Source organism: Ambystoma mexicanum, chromosome 1p, assembly GCF_040938575.1.
Source record: "Ambystoma mexicanum isolate Mex_15411 chromosome 1p, UKY_AmexF1_1, whole genome shotgun sequence".
Classification (NCBI taxonomy): Eukaryota; Metazoa; Chordata; class Amphibia; order Caudata; family Ambystomatidae; genus Ambystoma; species Ambystoma mexicanum.
The window spans coordinates 1,381,783,722-1,381,802,889 of NC_090921.1; the positions used below are offsets into that span (position 1 = coordinate 1,381,783,722).

At 40.9% G+C, this 19,168-nt stretch overlaps 1 protein-coding gene across 7 annotated transcripts in view; it reads right to left on the minus strand.

The window, feature by feature from the left end:
- PHKB (phosphorylase kinase regulatory subunit beta) overlaps positions 1-19,168 on the minus strand; it is a 2,092,963-nt gene that overhangs the window by 2,040,233 nt on the left and 33,562 nt on the right. For 2 of the 7 annotated variants that reach the window (XM_069607058.1, XM_069607055.1), the window contains exon 2: positions 15,635-15,768. The exons of 2 other annotated variants lie outside the window; for them this stretch is intronic. In XM_069607058.1, the coding sequence (XP_069463159.1) occupies positions 15,635-15,704 (70 nt within the window). In that variant the 5' untranslated portion in view covers positions 15,705-15,768. The remainder of the gene's footprint in view (positions 1-15,634; positions 15,769-19,168) is intronic. 3 more of the 7 variants (XM_069607057.1, XM_069607054.1, XM_069607056.1) reach the window with 2 other exon arrangements.

Below are 19,168 nucleotides of genomic sequence, written 5' to 3' on the forward strand. Positions count from 1 at the left end.
AGTCCCAAGTGTGGTGTTTGCTACTTTAAAAAATGAAAATGCTTTTGTAGAACTTATTGCATACAAAAAAGGTTTCTTTTTCATTTCTGAAACCTATACGCTGCTAAGAATAATTGTATCAAGAACACGCTAAATTAATGTTTAATTACACTATTCCAAAGACAGATGCTTTTATCAATACAAACAACAATGTACATCCTACCAGGTATTGTAAAGTAAATAAGAAAAAATGTTTTAAACCAGTACCGATCGTAATAATAGTATGAATACTAGCAACAGTAATTATTTATAATACTATTTTGTTTAAGGGATTTCATATAATAAATACAAAAGCTTTACAATCTGATAATTCTGCCTGGTTAATAAAAAATACATTTTGTATGCGGTTTATATCAACGGCAGGTACAATGATTCCAAGCAAATTTCAAGCTTATTGTGAAATTAGAGCACAGTGATAAAGGGGGTTCCAATCTGTGCTGCCAAACAAAGAGCAGAGAAGCAGAAGAAGCTTCAGGTGTGCAATGATTATCCTAACTGCCAAGGGTTGGTAGACTAAGTTTGAAAAGATTTCTCGTGCTGAAGACTGAGACAAGTACAAACTGCCTGGGTACAATATGCTGTTTTTTGGACATATATACCCTAATTTGATGCAACTCTAATAGCGGTCAACCCTGAGCATTCACCTAAACGCATAAACAACTTACTCCTGATGAAGCTGTCCACCAAGACAGTAAAACAGGTGTCGTACAAAGTGTTACTGCAGATGTATAAATCGTCAAAAACCCAATCAAGTTAAGAATTACACAAGGAATAATTGGATTGTTATCCCCATTTTGCACAACAATGAAGAAATTGTGCCACAATCATAAACTGTCAAAAAAAGCAATGTGGATGAAAATCAACTATTTCCTATGACAACATTGAAGCCATACATACAAATAGTCCAAACCCAAGAAAAGAAATGTTCGTTTTACCCCTGGACAATGACAAAACCTATATGAATGGGACTAGCACACTCAGATACTATATACCAATCTCAGGAAGAGAAACACACAGTTGCATTGTTCAAACTTATGATGCTGCACCAACAAGACTAATAATCAGAATTATTTTTGGTATCACACGTTTACTGCGACTACTAAAATTCTGAATGCAAAAATGCCCAACTTATTTTTCAGATTTTGTGCAATTATATGTGGGGGTAGTTTAGGGTAATAAATTAGGTAAGGGCAGTATGGGGAAGAATGCATGGTGGGGGCACCCCCCCCTGCATATAATTGTGCGAAATGAAAAAATAATACATTGGAAAGTACTGTTGCAATATCAGCAAGACCGCATCTTTACTTGTGCCTTTCTTCAGATCAACGTGGTATGTCTGGATTTCATAGACTTTATGGACTTGTTTAATGCTGAGCCATGTTCTGACTCATTTTAAAATAGCTAATAGTATTCTTAAAGCCCTTGTATAGATTTATTTTGTTTTTTACAGGCTCTTCATTGTTTGCCCCGTCCCTTTCACCCAGCACTCCACAAAAGGGACGACACAAGCGCATTAGCACGCGCACACTGTGAAGTACATTGGAAAGTACTGTTCGCTCTTTGTGTGCAGTGGGTAGCCGCTGCGCATGTTGAGTTGAGCCTCGATTCCTTCCCTTTCCCTTTCTCCTTCCCTGTGTCAGTTATCAGCAATTACGGAAAGGTGAGTCTTGTGTGAGATTGTTGTGGCTATCTCGTGTTTTGTAACTTTATATTATATTATATTGTATTTGCCTCGCCTTGCTTGTCGGTTATTGCTGCGATTGTTTCATTGTGCCGTTTTGGACCGCTGAAAACTTCCTATGTGAAAGATCTGTGATAAATCTAGGTCCTCTTTTGCACGCATTAAAGATCCGGCACAGCGTCCCTTCATTATTGTTTATCGGCGGATACAGTTGTGATCCTCTAGCGTTTCGCATAACCCTCTTTAGCAAAGCATAATACCTACTGGGTCATCCAGTTGTGAGATTAGGGCGTGTTGCCAGTAATTCAGAACCAAACGGCAGTCAGTGACTGCCTTGTGTATAATGTTCGTACGGAAAGTCTGGTGCCGCTAAGTGTGGTGATTTCTTTGAAAATACTTAGCATGTGCAGTGGATACACCCTTAGTAGGTGTAGCTTAGTGTAGCTGAGTAACTTAGTGTAAACTTCTGATCCAAGCATTGTAGGCAAAGGCACGTAACTATTTACATACACCGACATCGACAATAGCACTTCACATTGTTTAACATACGTGGAATTGAAAGGGTAAGCCATAAAAGAGCAGTAGGAGTTGTTTTGTCATTGTAAGTGCCTCATCTGTTTAACTTGTTCGCGACTTTGTGCTGTGGTGAACTGTGATTTGTGATCCAACCGTGTAAATCTGAAAGTGATTTACCGGACACCGTCTGTGTTGTCCTGGACATGGTAATCTTCAAAGAGATGAGTAACCCTAGTAATGAGGAGGTTATTCTGCAGACAATATTCCCCTAGCGGTGTGGTGCGGTCATAGAATGTGCACCCCAAAGACCATTTCAACAAATGGTACTACTACCAAATCTAAAAAGTTAACATTTTTTGCAAAAGTGTTTGCGATGGACTGTGTATCGCAAGTGATAGCAAGCAAAGAAATTGTAAAATATCTCAGTGATTCTTTGGATTGCATATGCACCAAACGACTTGAATCAGTGATCATCAGGCCCCCTAATTCAATAACGGCTCAGAAAGACCCCAATAGTTGCTCCTCTTATTTGCATGAAGAAATAGATGAAGAAATAGCTGTGATTCAACATGATGTGTTACCTAAAGTCTCTATAAGTATCCATGTGAACTTAACAAAAAAAAACATGGAATTAAAAACTCAGCCTTACACACTATGGTACATAAAAATATACTAATAAGTGATGAGATTGAACTCAAAGCGTCTAAAAACCTAGACCTAGAAATGGATGAATCAGAGGCTGAATACATGGGAGAGGAGAGAGAAATGTCATCCACCCCTTATGTTTTAGATGTGGTACCAGAAACATTCTTTGAAAAATCGAGAAATGTTCAATAATACCAATGACCTAACCGAAGACGTAAAATCTGAAAGTGAATACCCAGAAGTTGCACATAATACTAGCATGAGTCGAGGTTTGGATTCAGCACAAAATAAGTCACCTTCCAAGAGGTTGGATGGTAGTACGTGTAGCATGAATTCTAGTGACGTTTTGGGCATTGGATAATCTGTTAACCATGTTAGTAGAAAACTTTGAAAGTCTGGGGAAAGAAATCGATGTACAGTCAGTTTTGCTGCTTAAAAGCATACATCATGCCTGCAAAACAGTTAAGGAAGTAGGGACCTCCACGGACTCGATGATTATTAGTGAATTGCACTTAAAATCTTTCCGACACCAAACACACTTGTAGAAATGTCTCAAATGAAAAGTAAAGGTGGGAAAGGGTCACAAAAAAAAAAATTGAATTCTAAAGTGGTTTCACAAGTTTTTATGCATTCCAAGAGACCGTGCCTCTGGAAATATCTGGGACGTGTGGCTAAAGAAAATCGCCTCGACAAGGAAGGCATAGACAGCTCTGCTGTCAGTGGTAACCAGCCTTCAGTTGGTCCGAGTGTCCTGGGTCAGGTGTGTGCTACAGAGTCACATCGGAACAGTGAGCTGTCAATTGAAATGCCTGGTATAAACAAGAAGTCTGTGTCAGTGGGTGAAAATATCAAGGACGTAGTAAAGGTGATGAATCCATCCTGTAAATGTAAACACATATTGGTCACTCGCCCACAAACACAAACCAAAATTGATGATATGTGAGACTCCAACATAGCAACACCTATAGCTTCCCTCCCCAATATGGCTGACTTGAATTTGATACCAATCGAATTACATAAGGCTTTGCAGTTGCAACCTGTGTCTTATAACCGGGATCTTCCACCTTTGAATAGAACTGCAGTACTGACTGTATTTCATACTATTGTCCCATTAAGAGGAATATATTCGGAAGATATTAGGATTGTCGATCAGGTTGAAAATATAAAAGAACATATTACTAACATATGGTTCTCTCTTAATACCACACTAGACTTTGTATTGAGCTATGAGGATGAATTATATAGATCGTGATACACATGTAAAGTAGTAATGTTTCCCCAAATAAAAACTCTGGCTGTAACATCGAAGCCTAGAAACATGAGTATTACAGCTCATAAAAATAGTGTGCTAAAGGTACGTGAATTGACACCCAACTGTGTTTTAAGAACACAGGTAACAGGATCTACCACTAAAATTATCCCAAGCTTAGAACATTCACAAAATAAAGGTACTGGAGAGAATGTAGATAGCCTTGGGGATGGATATTGGCAATGGCTACCAGCCTTCAAAGCCCACTTCTCATCTCAGCCACAATGACACTAATCTGTGGTACTCTTGGAATACGAGAGGATTTGTACATTTATTTGGTGAAGATGGCCTGGTGGCCAATATGGAGATGTTTATGATAGTGACACTACAAGAAACATTGCTGTTGGAGAAGATACAAATTGATGGACGGTCCACGGCGCACCAACCAGCCACTAAGGAAGCTAGGGGGCAGCCTAAGGGTGGGTTACTGTGAGAATCAGGACAGTACCCGAGGTGGATGCTGATAGACCTTTATTAAACATGGGTTAAATGTTCTGTGTTAACCACGATGGTTGGGTTCCCGGTAGTCCCACAGTTACTTCACAGTGGGAAAAGAACCAGGACTTTCTCTCCTTGTGAAGTGTCTCCTATACGCTCGGACCCGGATAGGCCCACCAGTTGCTTTCACTCTCCTCCTCCCTGCAAAAAGCAACAACACTGCCATTAGGCCAGTCCCCTTTATAGCCCGTGCTAGGAGGGAAAAAGGGCCAATCAGGGACACTCCCCCTCCCCCTTCCGATTGGTCGAGCCTCTAGGAGCCCTCCCTCTAGAAATAGAGCTGCCCTCTCCCTTCCTCCTCCCTTCCTTCGGTTGACGGGTCCCAGCTCTCCCTCCACGCCTCCAGTCCCTCCCTGGCTGCTACTGCACCTGAGCAGTGCCTGATGCACGTCCTCCCCATAGGCCCCGCCCCCCCAACATGGCGCTCCACAGGATGCCTGTCCCGTGTGAGGTCCAGCGTTTAGAGCCTTGTCAGGTAAGGAGGGGGTTCTATTTACTATACACTTGCCCTCACTCTCCCACATATAATACTTTCCTCCAACGCTGAGCGGTCGGCCTGAGCCTGACTCCTGGCTCCCCAAGCTCCGCCGCTGCGCAACGTCAGAGGCTGCGGAGTCAGGTTGTGTCCCGCTACTGTAGCATGTCCTTGGGCTGCTCTGCCGCAGCGCTAGTGTCCCGGGCCCCTGTGAGAGGGCCCGGTGCTCCGGCAGCACAGGCGGCCCCTTCGCGGAACGCCAGTGAGGCGTCCCTGTTGTCAGAGGCTCCTCTCCGGCGCTCCCTTTCAGTGCAGCCCGCGGCGACACCTCCTCCGTGTTCCACGACTGTGCTGACTGAGGCACAGCCGCTGCCCGCGGCAGCGTCTCCCCCGTGCCCCGCGACAGCGCCGACTGAGGCACAGCAGGCGCCGCCTGCATCAGGCCCGGTCCGGCTCCCTCGGGGTCTTCGCTTCTATCCTCACAGTTACTTATCTCTGTGAACAGCCCTGGAACATAGAAACACTTAATGAATGTACAAATACTATACAGGCAGTTTTTGTCAGTCATGCTAGGTGTAAGTTTGTAGTCATAAATATATACGATCCACCAAACTACACCAAAACATTAGCAAATGTGAAAGCGGTTGAAATATTAATCAAGAAGTACTCCCATCTTTACCCTCTGTGGTTAGAGGGAGATTTCATTGCTAAAATAGACATTACGCAACCGGATCACAACGTAACACCGACATATGCTCCGGTGAACCGGGTTAAAATAAATCGCATGGGAAAACCGGGATTAGACTCTTGCAAGAATATAGATTTGTGATGTTAAATGGTTACTGTCCGGGGTGTACCAATATGGCCTACACTCGCGCAGTGGGCAAGAGTGCTACAACTATAACTACATATTCGCCAATAGGGCCAGTTTATCATTGATAGTAGATATAGACATAGTACCACGCGAAGAGAGTGACCATTTCCCTTTGTGTCCCCTTACAAAGCCCTTTGACACATTGATTCCGATCCCAGTTTATGATGAGATTGGTAACATCTTCCTTAATAATGGACACAATCGCATCCAGTGGAGCAAGACGAATGTGACAAAGGGTACCCTACTAGCAGTATATCTTCTTTCTGTATTTATCCAACAATATGATGTACCTAATGCCTTACAAGAGATGCGATTATTGATGCGTTTTCACAGGGTTTGCAGAACATCGTTGAAAGTTGCACCTGCAGGCGTATGTACAAAATGGCCTGTGAACGCTCTAACATACGTGACTCAAAAAAGAGAGCTGCCTATTAACTGTGTAACCGAAACAGACTGGGAATCTCACATTGAATCCACTTAGGGAATAATTATCAAAATGATGTTGCAGTCGAGATATCCAATAGCACCTGGACGTGTTGGGCATCTAAGGATGAAATCCCCAAAATTATTGAATGGCTGAACAGTTTGCGTGCAGCGGGCCCTGGAGTCGGTAATAATTTGCAAAAAATATACTCTGCGTGCTGGGCCCACGCACTTTCAATGCTATTTAATGAAATTGGTTGCAAGGGTGTGGTTCCGGCTACATGGCGGATGAGTAACACCTTACCGGTATACAAGAAAGGAGCATGGAATGATCCTGTAAATTATAGATCGCTGGCTATGCTCGATATACCGGCTAAAATGTTTGCAAGGGTACTATTGGTGAAACTTAACTGGATATTGGAAAATAAGATCTTGCCCCCTAATCAAACCGGATTTAGAGCACAATCTAATACTGCACATAACATTATCATCTTGACCTCTGCAGTACAATATGCCTGGAGGAGGCGAGATTCAAATGTATTCTGTGCATATATTGATTTTAGGGCAGCTTTTCACTCAGTGAACATGATTAAATGGTGGTCTAAACTAGTCAAATGGAAGATCTCAATGGGCCTGCTTAAAATGCTGATGCTATTGTACTCTGAGACAACAGTATGTGTTTGCCTTGACGGTAAAGTGAGACTTTCCAAATCTATCCCTACCTATCAAGGAGTCAAACAAGGATGTATAGTTGCGGCAATGCTATTCAGCCTTTATTTGACAGACCTAAATAATCATTTTGCTAGTTTATTAACATGTCCGGTAAAGGTAGGAACAATCTTATTCAACTGGCTTGCGTACGGTGATGGTTTATTATTAGAGCATACCCCTTATGTACTAAAAACTGCTCTTAATGCTTTAAGTGAATATGCAAAAATTAATAACTTAATGGTGAATATAGAAAAAAGCTAAATCATGTTTTTTTCTAAAAAACATTCTGTCATTAAAAAATACACATGGACGTATGAGGGTGCACTGTTGGAACAAGTGGTGACATATATACCTTGGCTTATATGCTGATGAAAATCTGAATGGGAAGAACCATTGGTGTGAAATAAAATGTAAATGCCTAAAAACAGTAAATATCATTAGGATCTTAATTGGAGAAGAAACAAAAATTCTGCTTAAACTGTTTTGCTACTCTTCTCTGCGAGTGTAAGACCCATGTTAATGTATAGTGTTGAGATTTGGGGACACAATTATCTACGAGAATTGCAAATTGTTTCGGCCGCCACAAAATGTATCAGTGGAATACATTTTACTTGATTTTTACTATAGGACAATGCTTTGCTATGATATATTGTATAGTCTAGATAATGACACGATTGCTGCATCAAACATCACTGCATTCCAACACACTGATAATTACTTGAACATGGGCAGTTTGGGAAAAACGATCTCGCTACAAAAAGAAATTGAGAGACACATATGAGAGCAACCCCGTAGTTATGAGAGTGCACGTGTTTAAATCTTGGAGGAAAAAAAAAGTAAAGGAACTTAGCACAGAGGATATCATTGGACAACTTGCTACTCTTTGCAACAGCGGTAAGTTATTTGCACTATAGAATGCAACACATTTTAATGCCAGTATACATTAAAACATATCCCAGCCCTAAGATCTTTCACCAGTATATCCTAATGAAATTTAATAGTTGTGAGTCTCTAGAGATAAAGGGTGCAAAAATGGGGCTACAATGTGCAGAAGGTTGGTGTCGCCTATGTGGAGAACACAAATTAGAAATGCTTAAACACCTGCTGGTCAACTGCTTAAATTTATTAGAGATAAGAGAACATTTTTAAAAATCTTACGACAAACCATTATAATTGTAATGATTTATCTATGGTATGGAAATATTTTATGGAAGGCAATGACGTGAATGTTATATTTCATATCGTTACGTTTTATTTGAAGTGTATTGAAATTTTAAATGAGTTATCATATGGAGTTTTATTCTGAAATGTATCTAATAACTTCTGCGCATGTGTTACTAAATTGATTCCCTGGAATATATCAATAAGGTTTTATGATTCATAATGTGTAATTGTTGAGTTGTTTTTAAATCATTTTAGTGATGTTTTATATTGTATATACAAAACTGTGTGGTTAGAGTGCATTAAACGAAATAAACTCGAAATTTTGGCATTCATCATTTTTTTTCTCAGTGATCACACAGATCCATTCTTTTTTACTATAAACATTGAAAGGCGTTGCTAAGAGGACAGTGAACAATTTTCATCTTACTGGTGATGCTTAAAATGGGATGCTTAAAAGGGTACACATTCTTTAGGCCAAAACTCTATGACACTTTGAAACATGATCACTGCTGTTCAACAGCAGTCAAGCAGTCCCAAAACCTACTTTTAGCTGTTCCAAAAATCACAATTTGCGGGAAATTGACAATAGATGGAAATGAAGACCAGCCTTGGACGGGTTTGCACAAACGCTGTTTTTAGTAGAAGGCAAAAGCCCCTCAGCTTTGTAAGCTATTCCTCAACAGAGGTTCTTAGGCACAAGCTGGGACATTTAAAAAAAGAAAGAAAAAAAAAGAAATTTGACTAAATGAATGGCCTTCTTGATGTGCAAGTTGGCGTATTATACTCCGATCCACCACACTCACATGCGTTAGCGTTAAAATTAAGGACTTAAGAGATGCGCGCCTTCGCTCCCTTTGCAAAAAACTTGACATTTAGTACTTCCTACCGTATCTCTCTACAGATGTGGGAAATTAGCCTTACTCCACCGGCAAACAACGCATTAACCCCTACTTGATAACTATAATACTTTACTAAGGATCCAACCTCCTTACACATTCTAATAAATTACACAGAGATCCATCAGAAATATTTGATACATGTTCACTTGAGCAAGACCGACTCTATGTTCTGTGATGAATCCTGTGGAGTAATAACTGATCCCCAGCCTGAGATCTCCTCCCATGTGGCCAGGGGACGGCAGCAGCTACCTAATCCTGATCATGGGGGTAGTATTATGAGGGAGGATCACATGGGAGGAGATGGCAGTCAGGGAGATGTGGTAACCCCATTGGGAGGTACGCAGTATTCTTCCCTTATAAACGAAGACAACACTATAATTCCTAAATTTCTGATGGCATTTTGTCACTATACAAATCCCTTCAGTTACAAAACTCTAAAAGCCTTTCCTAACAAGCATTCTAGGCTGAATACCATTCACACCTCGTATGTACATAACACACACATAACATCTTCTATTTCTGATGGCTTTGTACTAAATATAAATCCCAACCAAAATCTTAGAAGTCCTATTTGTCCTATGAACTCCAACTCCCATAACGTCTCAAGTACTGGGACATGGAAGAGGAGTTAGTATGGATTGCAAGAAACCTGCTGACTAGTTGCTGTAATGTAGTTCAGCTGCATGGGACAGTTGAAGATGGTTTACACTTTCAATCAAGAGGCGGAGAGAAGAGAAGCAGCTCGAGCGAAGCGGGAAGCAGAACTGCAGGTGAAGGCAGATGCATGGCAACAAACCGTGATGAAGGAGCACTTGCCGCTTGTCAACATTTCTTACCGGAATGGCAGGACACCCAGGGGATTGTGGTAGGCTTTGGTGTTAGAGCTGCAAAGGAACCAGTGGCAGCAGCTAGGCTGTTAAGGACGCAGTCATGCCAAACAGCAGCAACCTTACCGGCAAGTGAATGTGAGGCCAGCGGAAGAGCTGAAAGAGGGTCTGCCAAGCAGGAGATGCCATTCCCGAGATTCACGCAGCAACGTGCCACAAGTCAGAAACACTCTGAGATACCGGTGAGTTAGCCCAGTGATGGTGAGAACCCCGGGGCGTACTGATAGGCACAAGAACAATTAAAAGTGCATTTTGAATACCACCCAAGTAAATTAGATAGTCAGAATGTGCAGAATTCTGCGTGCCCGAGATGTCAATATGGGGTAAGCTGGAGCAAATGTTATCACAAGCAGATGAAAGTTAATGAAGAAGCTGAAAGACAAGATTTGCACAAGTCTCCATTTATAAGATGTTCATATGGGTAAAGTTGGAGCAAGCATTGCCATAAGCAAATTAATATTGGTGAAGAGGTTATGACAGAACTTAAACAAATCTTCATATGTGACATGTCCATATGGGGAAGCTTACGACAAGTAGTATCTAAACTCTATGAAGGGGTAAGCTGTGCTATACTGGGAAACAAAGAGAACATTGAAAGAAGCCTTGATAAATGATATATATCAAGCAGTAAGCCTTTTCGGGGAAATATACCTGGCAGGAGAGTACACCAAGGTATCTATAAAACCCAGAAGGGGATTCCTTGGCAGGCAAGTATACCAGGGAATCCACTTAAAGCGTATGAAAGAAAAAGGCATTGTGAAAGATACCTGGCACGAGAGTACACCAAAGGATCTAAAGAATATATTGAAGAATTCCTGGCAGGGGAGTATACCAGGAAGTCATCCTTTTTTTTCTCGAGAGGTTGTGTAAAAGATACACTTTCGCCATCCGTGAAGCAGTTGTGTATATGAGACACTTTTACCAGCCTTGAGAAATTGTTGTATGGAAGAGACATTCTTGCCCTCCTTAAGGAAATTTGTTTGGGGGACACTTTCGCCATCCTTCCTGAAATAATCCAGGGGAAGGGAACTACCCTCTGGATTCAAGGACATCCATTTGTGTTGGATTATTCAATTTGCTTTACATTTGAACAGTTTTTGGTTAAGCCAAGGTCCGGGGCATGTTTCCTTACTTGTTGATTTCTAGTGGAAGGACATATTTGGACACAAGGACAGTTTACATAATTTTGATGACAAGACACAGACCGATCTTTAGTTTTAGTTTCCTAGGCAGGGAAACTATCTTTAGGATAGGGACAGAAAAGCCCTTATCCAACCCTATTCTTTTAATAAAGATGTCTGATGTTGAAAACATTACCACTTTGTGTCCATCTCTCATTTCTGCCCCTTCACAGTTCCAAATCATTGTTTTAATGGGAAAACTGCACTTCAAAGATGGTGACAAATTAACCACTTGAGATACAAAGCACACCCTGTTCCTGTTTTGCGTTGAGAGTCGTGAAGATATAGGAGACCTCCGTCCCCAAGTGCCGCACAGGGAGAATCACTAATTCACTCCCTGTGCAACCCTTGAGGCCACAGGTGGAGAAGATCCGGAGCCGGAACCGAAGTACTAGGAACCCCAAGGCAGCTGTGAAAAAAGGCAATGATTATATACCAAGCAGACAGGATACTACATGTATTAGTCAGAAGGCAATCAGAGTCTTACCGAGGATTTGATGAAAGGGATGGTGAACCTGAACGGGAGGATGGTTCCGGGACTCACGCAGGCAAAGGACCCACCCTAAGGGATAGGTCCGGATGGTCTTCGCCAGTCTCCACCTGGAGAGTGTCTGTATTGTAGAAGGGCCCCAGGTAATCAGATGACGGCCACCAACTGGGAAGTGAGACCAACCGTGCAGAGGTGCAATCAGGGAGGCCCAAGAGAGGTCCGTTGAGCAGAAAAAAGGTCTGAAGCCAGGAAGAGCCGTCCGAACCAATGGAAGAACAAAAAGCACGATCCAGAGGAAGTCCGTAGTTCAGTCCGGGGTCAGAAGCCGTAATGAGCAGAAGAGCCGACGTAGCAATAGCCGAGCACGATCCACAAGAAGTCCAGAAAACAAAAGCTAGGTCCAAGGAAGCCAGGTAAGCAACACGGGTAAGCAAGCCAAACAGAGTCTCCAAGTAAACCAGCTGTGAAGCGTGGTGTACAGGCACTGCACCGTTTAAATACCATCTTCTTCCTGGTCACATGACACTAAACGGAGTCACGTGACCGCGAACCTGGGGCACATGACCGTGTAATCGAGTCACGTGATCAGGCCACAACGATACGAGCGAGTGTGTTACTGCTCGAGCGGTGGCCTAATCTCCATGGCAACTGCCAATGGAGAAACGGCCGCAACCGCGACTGTAAGGCGTATGGCGTTTGTCTTGCCAGCGCGCGAGCCAAACTGGGTTGCCTGCGTGAGTCCCGGGAGACAGGTGAATGGGAGAGACGGGTTACAAGACTGGGTGACGGGACATGGCCGGAGGAACGACCCGAAGGCATGACAGTTCCAGAGACTTTCAAGAGGAAGAATGGGTGAAAATACTCCAAATGCTGTATATATTTAAATTACTGGTATTCAAGCTAGTGCCTGCTGTAACAATATATACACGATGGACCATAATCACAAAGATTTGCACTAGAGAAAATAAGGAGATCCCTGTGAGCTTCTAAGAATTGCACTTCTACCTTATCTCTGATTCACAAAGTCCAATAATGCAGTTCATCTGGATTTACCTGCAGTGTCTTTGAGATGTTCACATGCATGATTTTCTCAAGGGAATCTCATTGATTCTCCAGGCATCTTCAAATCGGATCCTGTTTTAGTCTTTGTACATGTATTATAAAGTAGGAGTTGCAAATCTGAGATGCTCATCGACAGCCTCAGGTTTGCTCCAAAGCAAACATTTGTGAGGCAGGCCCTAGGGTGTTTATTAGATCAGAAACTGTGGAAGTAGCCTACATCTCAAATGATCCTGCACCACTGACTGCCCCCTGGAGCTAACCGAAGTTGTAGACCGAAACATCCGGAGCATGACAGGTTGCCTACTCCTGGTCTAGAGGGTACCTGGATTAGAACATCAGCATGAAACCTGCAAGAGTATCGGCTTACTCCATTACAAATTAATTTTGCAAATCGGTGGCCTGACTTGTCGCTGGTAAATGATACAGAACAGGCACAGACCTGCATATGTGGCAGTTGAGCCTTGCAGCTGGCCAAGGGGTCTAAATTGTTATCCTCCGAATCTTAACATTTTGGAATTCCCCTATATATCATACACTTGCCTGTTTAAAGGTAAGTATCGGAAGTGCTGTTGGAACAAGCCTATCAACAAAATAACTGATTTTTTTTCCATTAGCAGCAAGATTTCTTAAAACGTACTACGAGCCCTGCAGATAAGGGGTGCAGTCACTTTTACTCCCTAAGAATAGACAAATACACCCAAAAAAGAATAACGGTAAGAAAAAGAGAAGTAGGGAGTAAAAATAGGAAACAGACACTTGGATGCCTGCCCCCCTGCTTTCATACAGATAGCTACATGGATATTTTTGGAACAGGAATAAACATAGAACCTAAGGAAGAAACTCTATTATTACTGCTTGATCTGAAGAGACACACATCTATATTTTGGTAGGCATCAATAACTAGGTGAACAGAAATATGTATCACAAAGCATTTCTCTTTTTTGCAGTTTAAACATATTTTTACTCGCTTATAAAATACTCATTGGGAATGAAACATACTTTTTACTCCCTAACAAATCATGTTAATCCCAATTTTAAAAAATGAGTAAAAGAAAATACTCCCACTTCAAAATCTTACCTGGAGCACTGCTCACTGCATCTGAAACCTTTTTGTAACATGGCTCATTTTTAAATGGAATCTTATTTCTTTGTGTGATGCCCTGCTTTTATCAATCCCAGCGCAGTGCAGTGTTGCCTAAAAATGAAACGGTCCCTGGAGCATAGATACAGTTTAAGTTCATGTTCAAATCAAAGGAGCTGCCTAAGCCCCTGCAGGGTCGGTTTCAACCTTAGGGAATCGACTTGCATATGCAGCTTCAAAGTGAAAGCCTTCTAGAATGCCAGTGCGAGCCCTCAGAAAAGGGATCCAATTCAAATAAATGATTGTAAAAAGCAGACGCACACCAAAATAAGAGAACGGCCTGACAAAAAAAAGCATATTGTAAAACAAGTGCATACAAAAGCAACAACGTCTTAAAAATACAGGGTTCCTTCACCTTAATTTCCACCAATGTGATGTATCTGATTGTCGCCACTGAATGACCACATAGGTTTCTTTGAGAAACCGGGCAGGCACAGACAATGAATGAATCAGCATCACCACAGCATTATCAACAGAAATAAAGGCCTTGCTGATGGGGCTCATCTTTTAGGCTCAGGATATGACAACAAGTACTATCAAGCGTTAGTATCAGGAATGGCAATTTACAGCAGAGAGAAATACCATTGAATTTAAGATGATGCAAGCTATTCCAACACTACAAAATATAATTAATAAGCAGCAGGGTTATACAGGACAGTACCAAGTATAATTGCCATTTTGTTTGTCTGGAACCCTCCCTTCACAATACAAGATACACTGAAATAAACACAGAACTGTGCCCCTCAACTGCTATTTCCAGTTCTTCAAGGTGATCACAGATATTCCTTTCTCCCTTGTAGCAAGAACAGATCCATGAATATGCAAGGTACTCAATGTAAAAAAGCTCTGTTGCAGGCATGCATTTCAGAAGGCCAGTTGCATTTCAACGGCTGCTGCTGTTTATGTACAGACTAAACATACAGCTTCCTCTCACAAACTGTAAAACCAACAGAAGACAAAAGATGACAAACCACCAAACAATATCACTTTGTTTTCACCAAGTTCCCCGTTCACCACACCATAAACGGAAGCATTATCTTTCTTTTTCTGTACGCGCTTGTAATCCAAATGCTCTTGCCTATTTATATAATTTGCACATCATTAGCACTCTCTTATAGGTAACTTGTTTGTAGGTTAGCTGAATTGTACACCACTGTGTAACAGTATACCAAGAATGCAACTTCCTTTCACATGCTGTAAAATGGATCAAGAAGAAATCCGTTTTATTTGCATTCAACAACTTTGCATTTCCATTTGACATGCCATAAAATGCAAACATGCTTCGCCCTTTCCTTTGTTCACTTGTACTCAAACTGTTCCCTATGAATGAGGATTGGTTTTGAATGTTAGCTGACAGAAATAGGAGGTAACCCAATCAATGTACATCTCTGCAAGTCACTGTGGTGTTTTTGCTTATCCCTCTCAATTATTAGTGTTATCAGCTTAGCGATAAACCATGCTATTGTTCATACATGCGTCTCCACAAGCACAGATCCATTGCTTACACAGATATAAATTATTTGCAGGTCAACATTTGTTTCATTTGAATGGAAGACATAAAAAGCATTCAAATGTTTCGATTAGGGAACAATAAAAGCATTTAAATTAAAATGACCTTTTTTCTGGCCAGCATACTTACCAGACCTCCAAAACGTATGCGGGGAGGAGGGCTTGTCTTCATCTGAACTTGCCATTTCACACTGATGCATTTAATCACAAACGTCTCAGGCTAAACTACAGCAATGTCCAGAAAGTATTAGTAGAGGTTAAAGGCTGTCACCATGAAATTAAATGAAAGCAATGTTAGGAGAGTTAACTTTGACAGAAATCAAAAACAAGACAACATATCAACACAACATGTTTAGTCTTCGAAAGAGGACAGTGTGCAAAATAAAAATATTTCATTGTTTAAATGAGTTAATATCATAATTCTTAAATCAGACGACCCCAGGTTATCAATCGATCACTGAATTAGGGAAATGTGCAGGCAAATTAAGGGTTGAAATTATTCTGTTTTTTGGGGTTAATGAGTATTTTGTAACCACCCACAAGACTTGTCTAATGCAAAACGAACTATCGCTTACAGTGAGACTACCAAGTCTGCTGATCGTTACACTTGGAAGGGCACTATGGTCTATAAAAACACTTCCTCTTTGGGTCATTCTCATTATGTTCTACTCCTGGCCGTTTGGACATAAGCCGATATACAGTCGATCCTGGCCATATTGAAAGCAATAACGTGCAGTTGGGTGCATTAAAGCTGGGACAGCTGGGGATATGAATGTCTTTCCCCCTTATCGGTATTAAGACACAAACATAAGGTGCACATAATTTATATCAGAGAATAACAGAACTAAAATCATTTTTAAAGACTGATTTTAATAATGAATGATAATCAGTCATTACCAACGAGCCTCTAATGATGCGTGCAGGCCGCTTTGCAAATCTGAATGTTGTATGTTTCCGAAATATTAGAATACAGAACAAGCCTCTTCTTAGAGAGCAGGAAATGTCGCATCTGATATCAGTTCTATATTTTACTATAAGCCTAGAAGAAGCATCTTCTTCACTTTACATTTTGTGCCTTTCAGTATAAACAGCAATAAAATCAAGTTTGCTCTGCATGATAAATATGGTCCTATGATTCGCGCAAACTTAATGCTACCGCATACAGCTAACGAATGGTGTTCTTAATTTCATGCCTCTCAATGCCACACGGTCAGCTGTATATCGGCAGAGATCCAGAGAGCCCTCAGAGTTAAATATACACACCATGGTGCTGGGCCATATTACGCAGCATTCTTTTCTGCTGTGTACTGTACCCTAATATAGGCATTTTGAAAAGAAATGGAGGGCCATATTAAGACAAAGACCCCCCCCCACCCCTAAAAAAAGAGAAGTGCATCACACGCAAAGGTGGCAGAAGGAATAGCGAGCATGGAGGCACTCAGTGATAAGAATGCTGCACTAAGTAAGATGACCCTGATCCATTTAATGTAGGCCAGGAATGCTGTGAGTGCCATAGGAAAATGCAAGGTCATCACCGACACTGGACTGGTGACTGAACAACGAGATGAAACATTTGAAGCAGTACAATGACACAACAAAGCACAACCAACACTGAAGAGGGAGTTTCTATGACGTGCCAAGGTCTCAAAGATGGTGTGACTGCTCATTTTTAATTGTATGCAATTCATGGACAGTTTGGAGATAACATATTTCCACATAAAGCCATGGGCGTGCACCAATTTCTCCATCCATTCAAAAGAAGGTGGTGTACGCCTTTTAGCCTGAACACCATAAATGCTTGGAAAGAGAGCGGGGTCTAGAGATTTAAAAAAGACAATCTTCCCTCCTACCTATAAAGCAGCAGTCATGACAGGTTTAGACAATAAAAATCAACTATCCCATTGTGTTGCTTTATTCATCCATCTATTTTTTTAATCTCAGTTTGGATCTCTATACATTTGTCTAAATTTGTCTGCGATCCTAAATGTTATGGAACTATATAATGTGGGCACTTTGTACACTGCTCCCAAATGTAAAATGCTCCATCCCTGAAATACATCTTTTGGTGTTAGTGGTCATATTCAATACAACATTTATGTAGGGAAACCTCTAAGCAGCACAATACAGGGGAGCAAATTTGCAAGAATCATCAAAAACCAAAACGCTGAATGACATATTAAGCCACAGATGGCATTACAGACTTGCAATTCACAAATACTGGTCTATGTTTTCATTCAACATGCTTATGTTAATTTAAGTAGAACATAAAGTATTTGTTGCTATGAACAAAAATATGTTTGCTGAAATCAAGGAATGGAATATTAAACATTTTAAAGTCTAATCTATAAAAAGAAGATTAATATGGTTATGTTATGTTCATATTAGTCAGATGACCGTGCTTTTTATTTTCATTCAAGAGGATTTTTCGATTTTAAAATGTTGTTTGCAAGACTTTTTGCATGCAGAGAATGTTTGGGCACTATTTTATGGTTTAATTGAGAACAGAGATAGTAAGGGAGCCAGATTACAGGCAATGTTGCTGTGTTACGTTGATACTTTAGAAGGCGGTCCTTGCCAGGAGAATTAATTGACTGGCAAGGAGGGTAGCCAAAATGAGGGGACTAATGGCCAACAAAAACAATTTAGCGAGAAAGCATGCAATTGTTGTTGACACTGTAGCAAAGAAATTAGTAAATTACCTACTGCTGTTCAGCAAATAAATGAATTAAACCATGTAATAATCCAGGGTGTGTGAATATCACAGGCTTCTTATGGTATAATTCCCAGAGATTCTTTTTTTAAGATCTATTCTGGATCGCTCTGCTTCTTAACTACTTTATGGTTGAAAGAAAGGCATTCCAATAAGCATTGTTTTCCCATGTAAGACCGGTGGTTGGTCCAGCACTATAGGCTCTCTTGACAAAATACAAAATGAGAACGGCTGTATATACAATTTATAAAACTAACCTTTTGCTACTATGAACAGGTAAAATGTGCAAGCACTCCAGTGTTGACTGGGAAATCAGGGCCCTTCTGACATTAAATGAACACATCCGAAAGAAATGTCAATTCCATGTAATTTCCACACAAAAAATGACTTCGCAGGAATTCACTTAGTGGAAATTACTTCGAAAAGTACTTCGAATTTTATTTTTGTATGGGTCGCCAAGCCCTGCTTCACCCTTCACTACAATCCCAACCCCAGACACCCCCCCACACCCATTTTACCCCACAAAGGCATACATAATTTCGAATTTCCACAAAGTAAAGTACCACAAAATAATTTACTTTGTGGAAACAACGGGAGACTGAAATGTCACCTAACATACATGTGTGTTAATTTGTTATTTTGAACCATGGTTTTAATCTCAAAGGTGCAAACATTGGGCTCTGTGTTCATATGTATTTACAACAAAAAACCTGAGACTGTGAACTTGGAAAGAAAGCCCTCTCGCAGTACGTGACTGCTTAACAAGGTATTTCAAAAGAAATCACACAAACCAGTCACCAACTGAAAAACAATTATCTAGTCCAAGGAGGAAATGCGGCCTTTGAACAAATATAGTAACTAAATAAATAATGTGTATGGTTACAGTTTGTTTTAAGGGAGGGGATTGATTAAGGGTGCAAAATGTAAAACTCAAGAAAGCAGTCGTATTGCGTA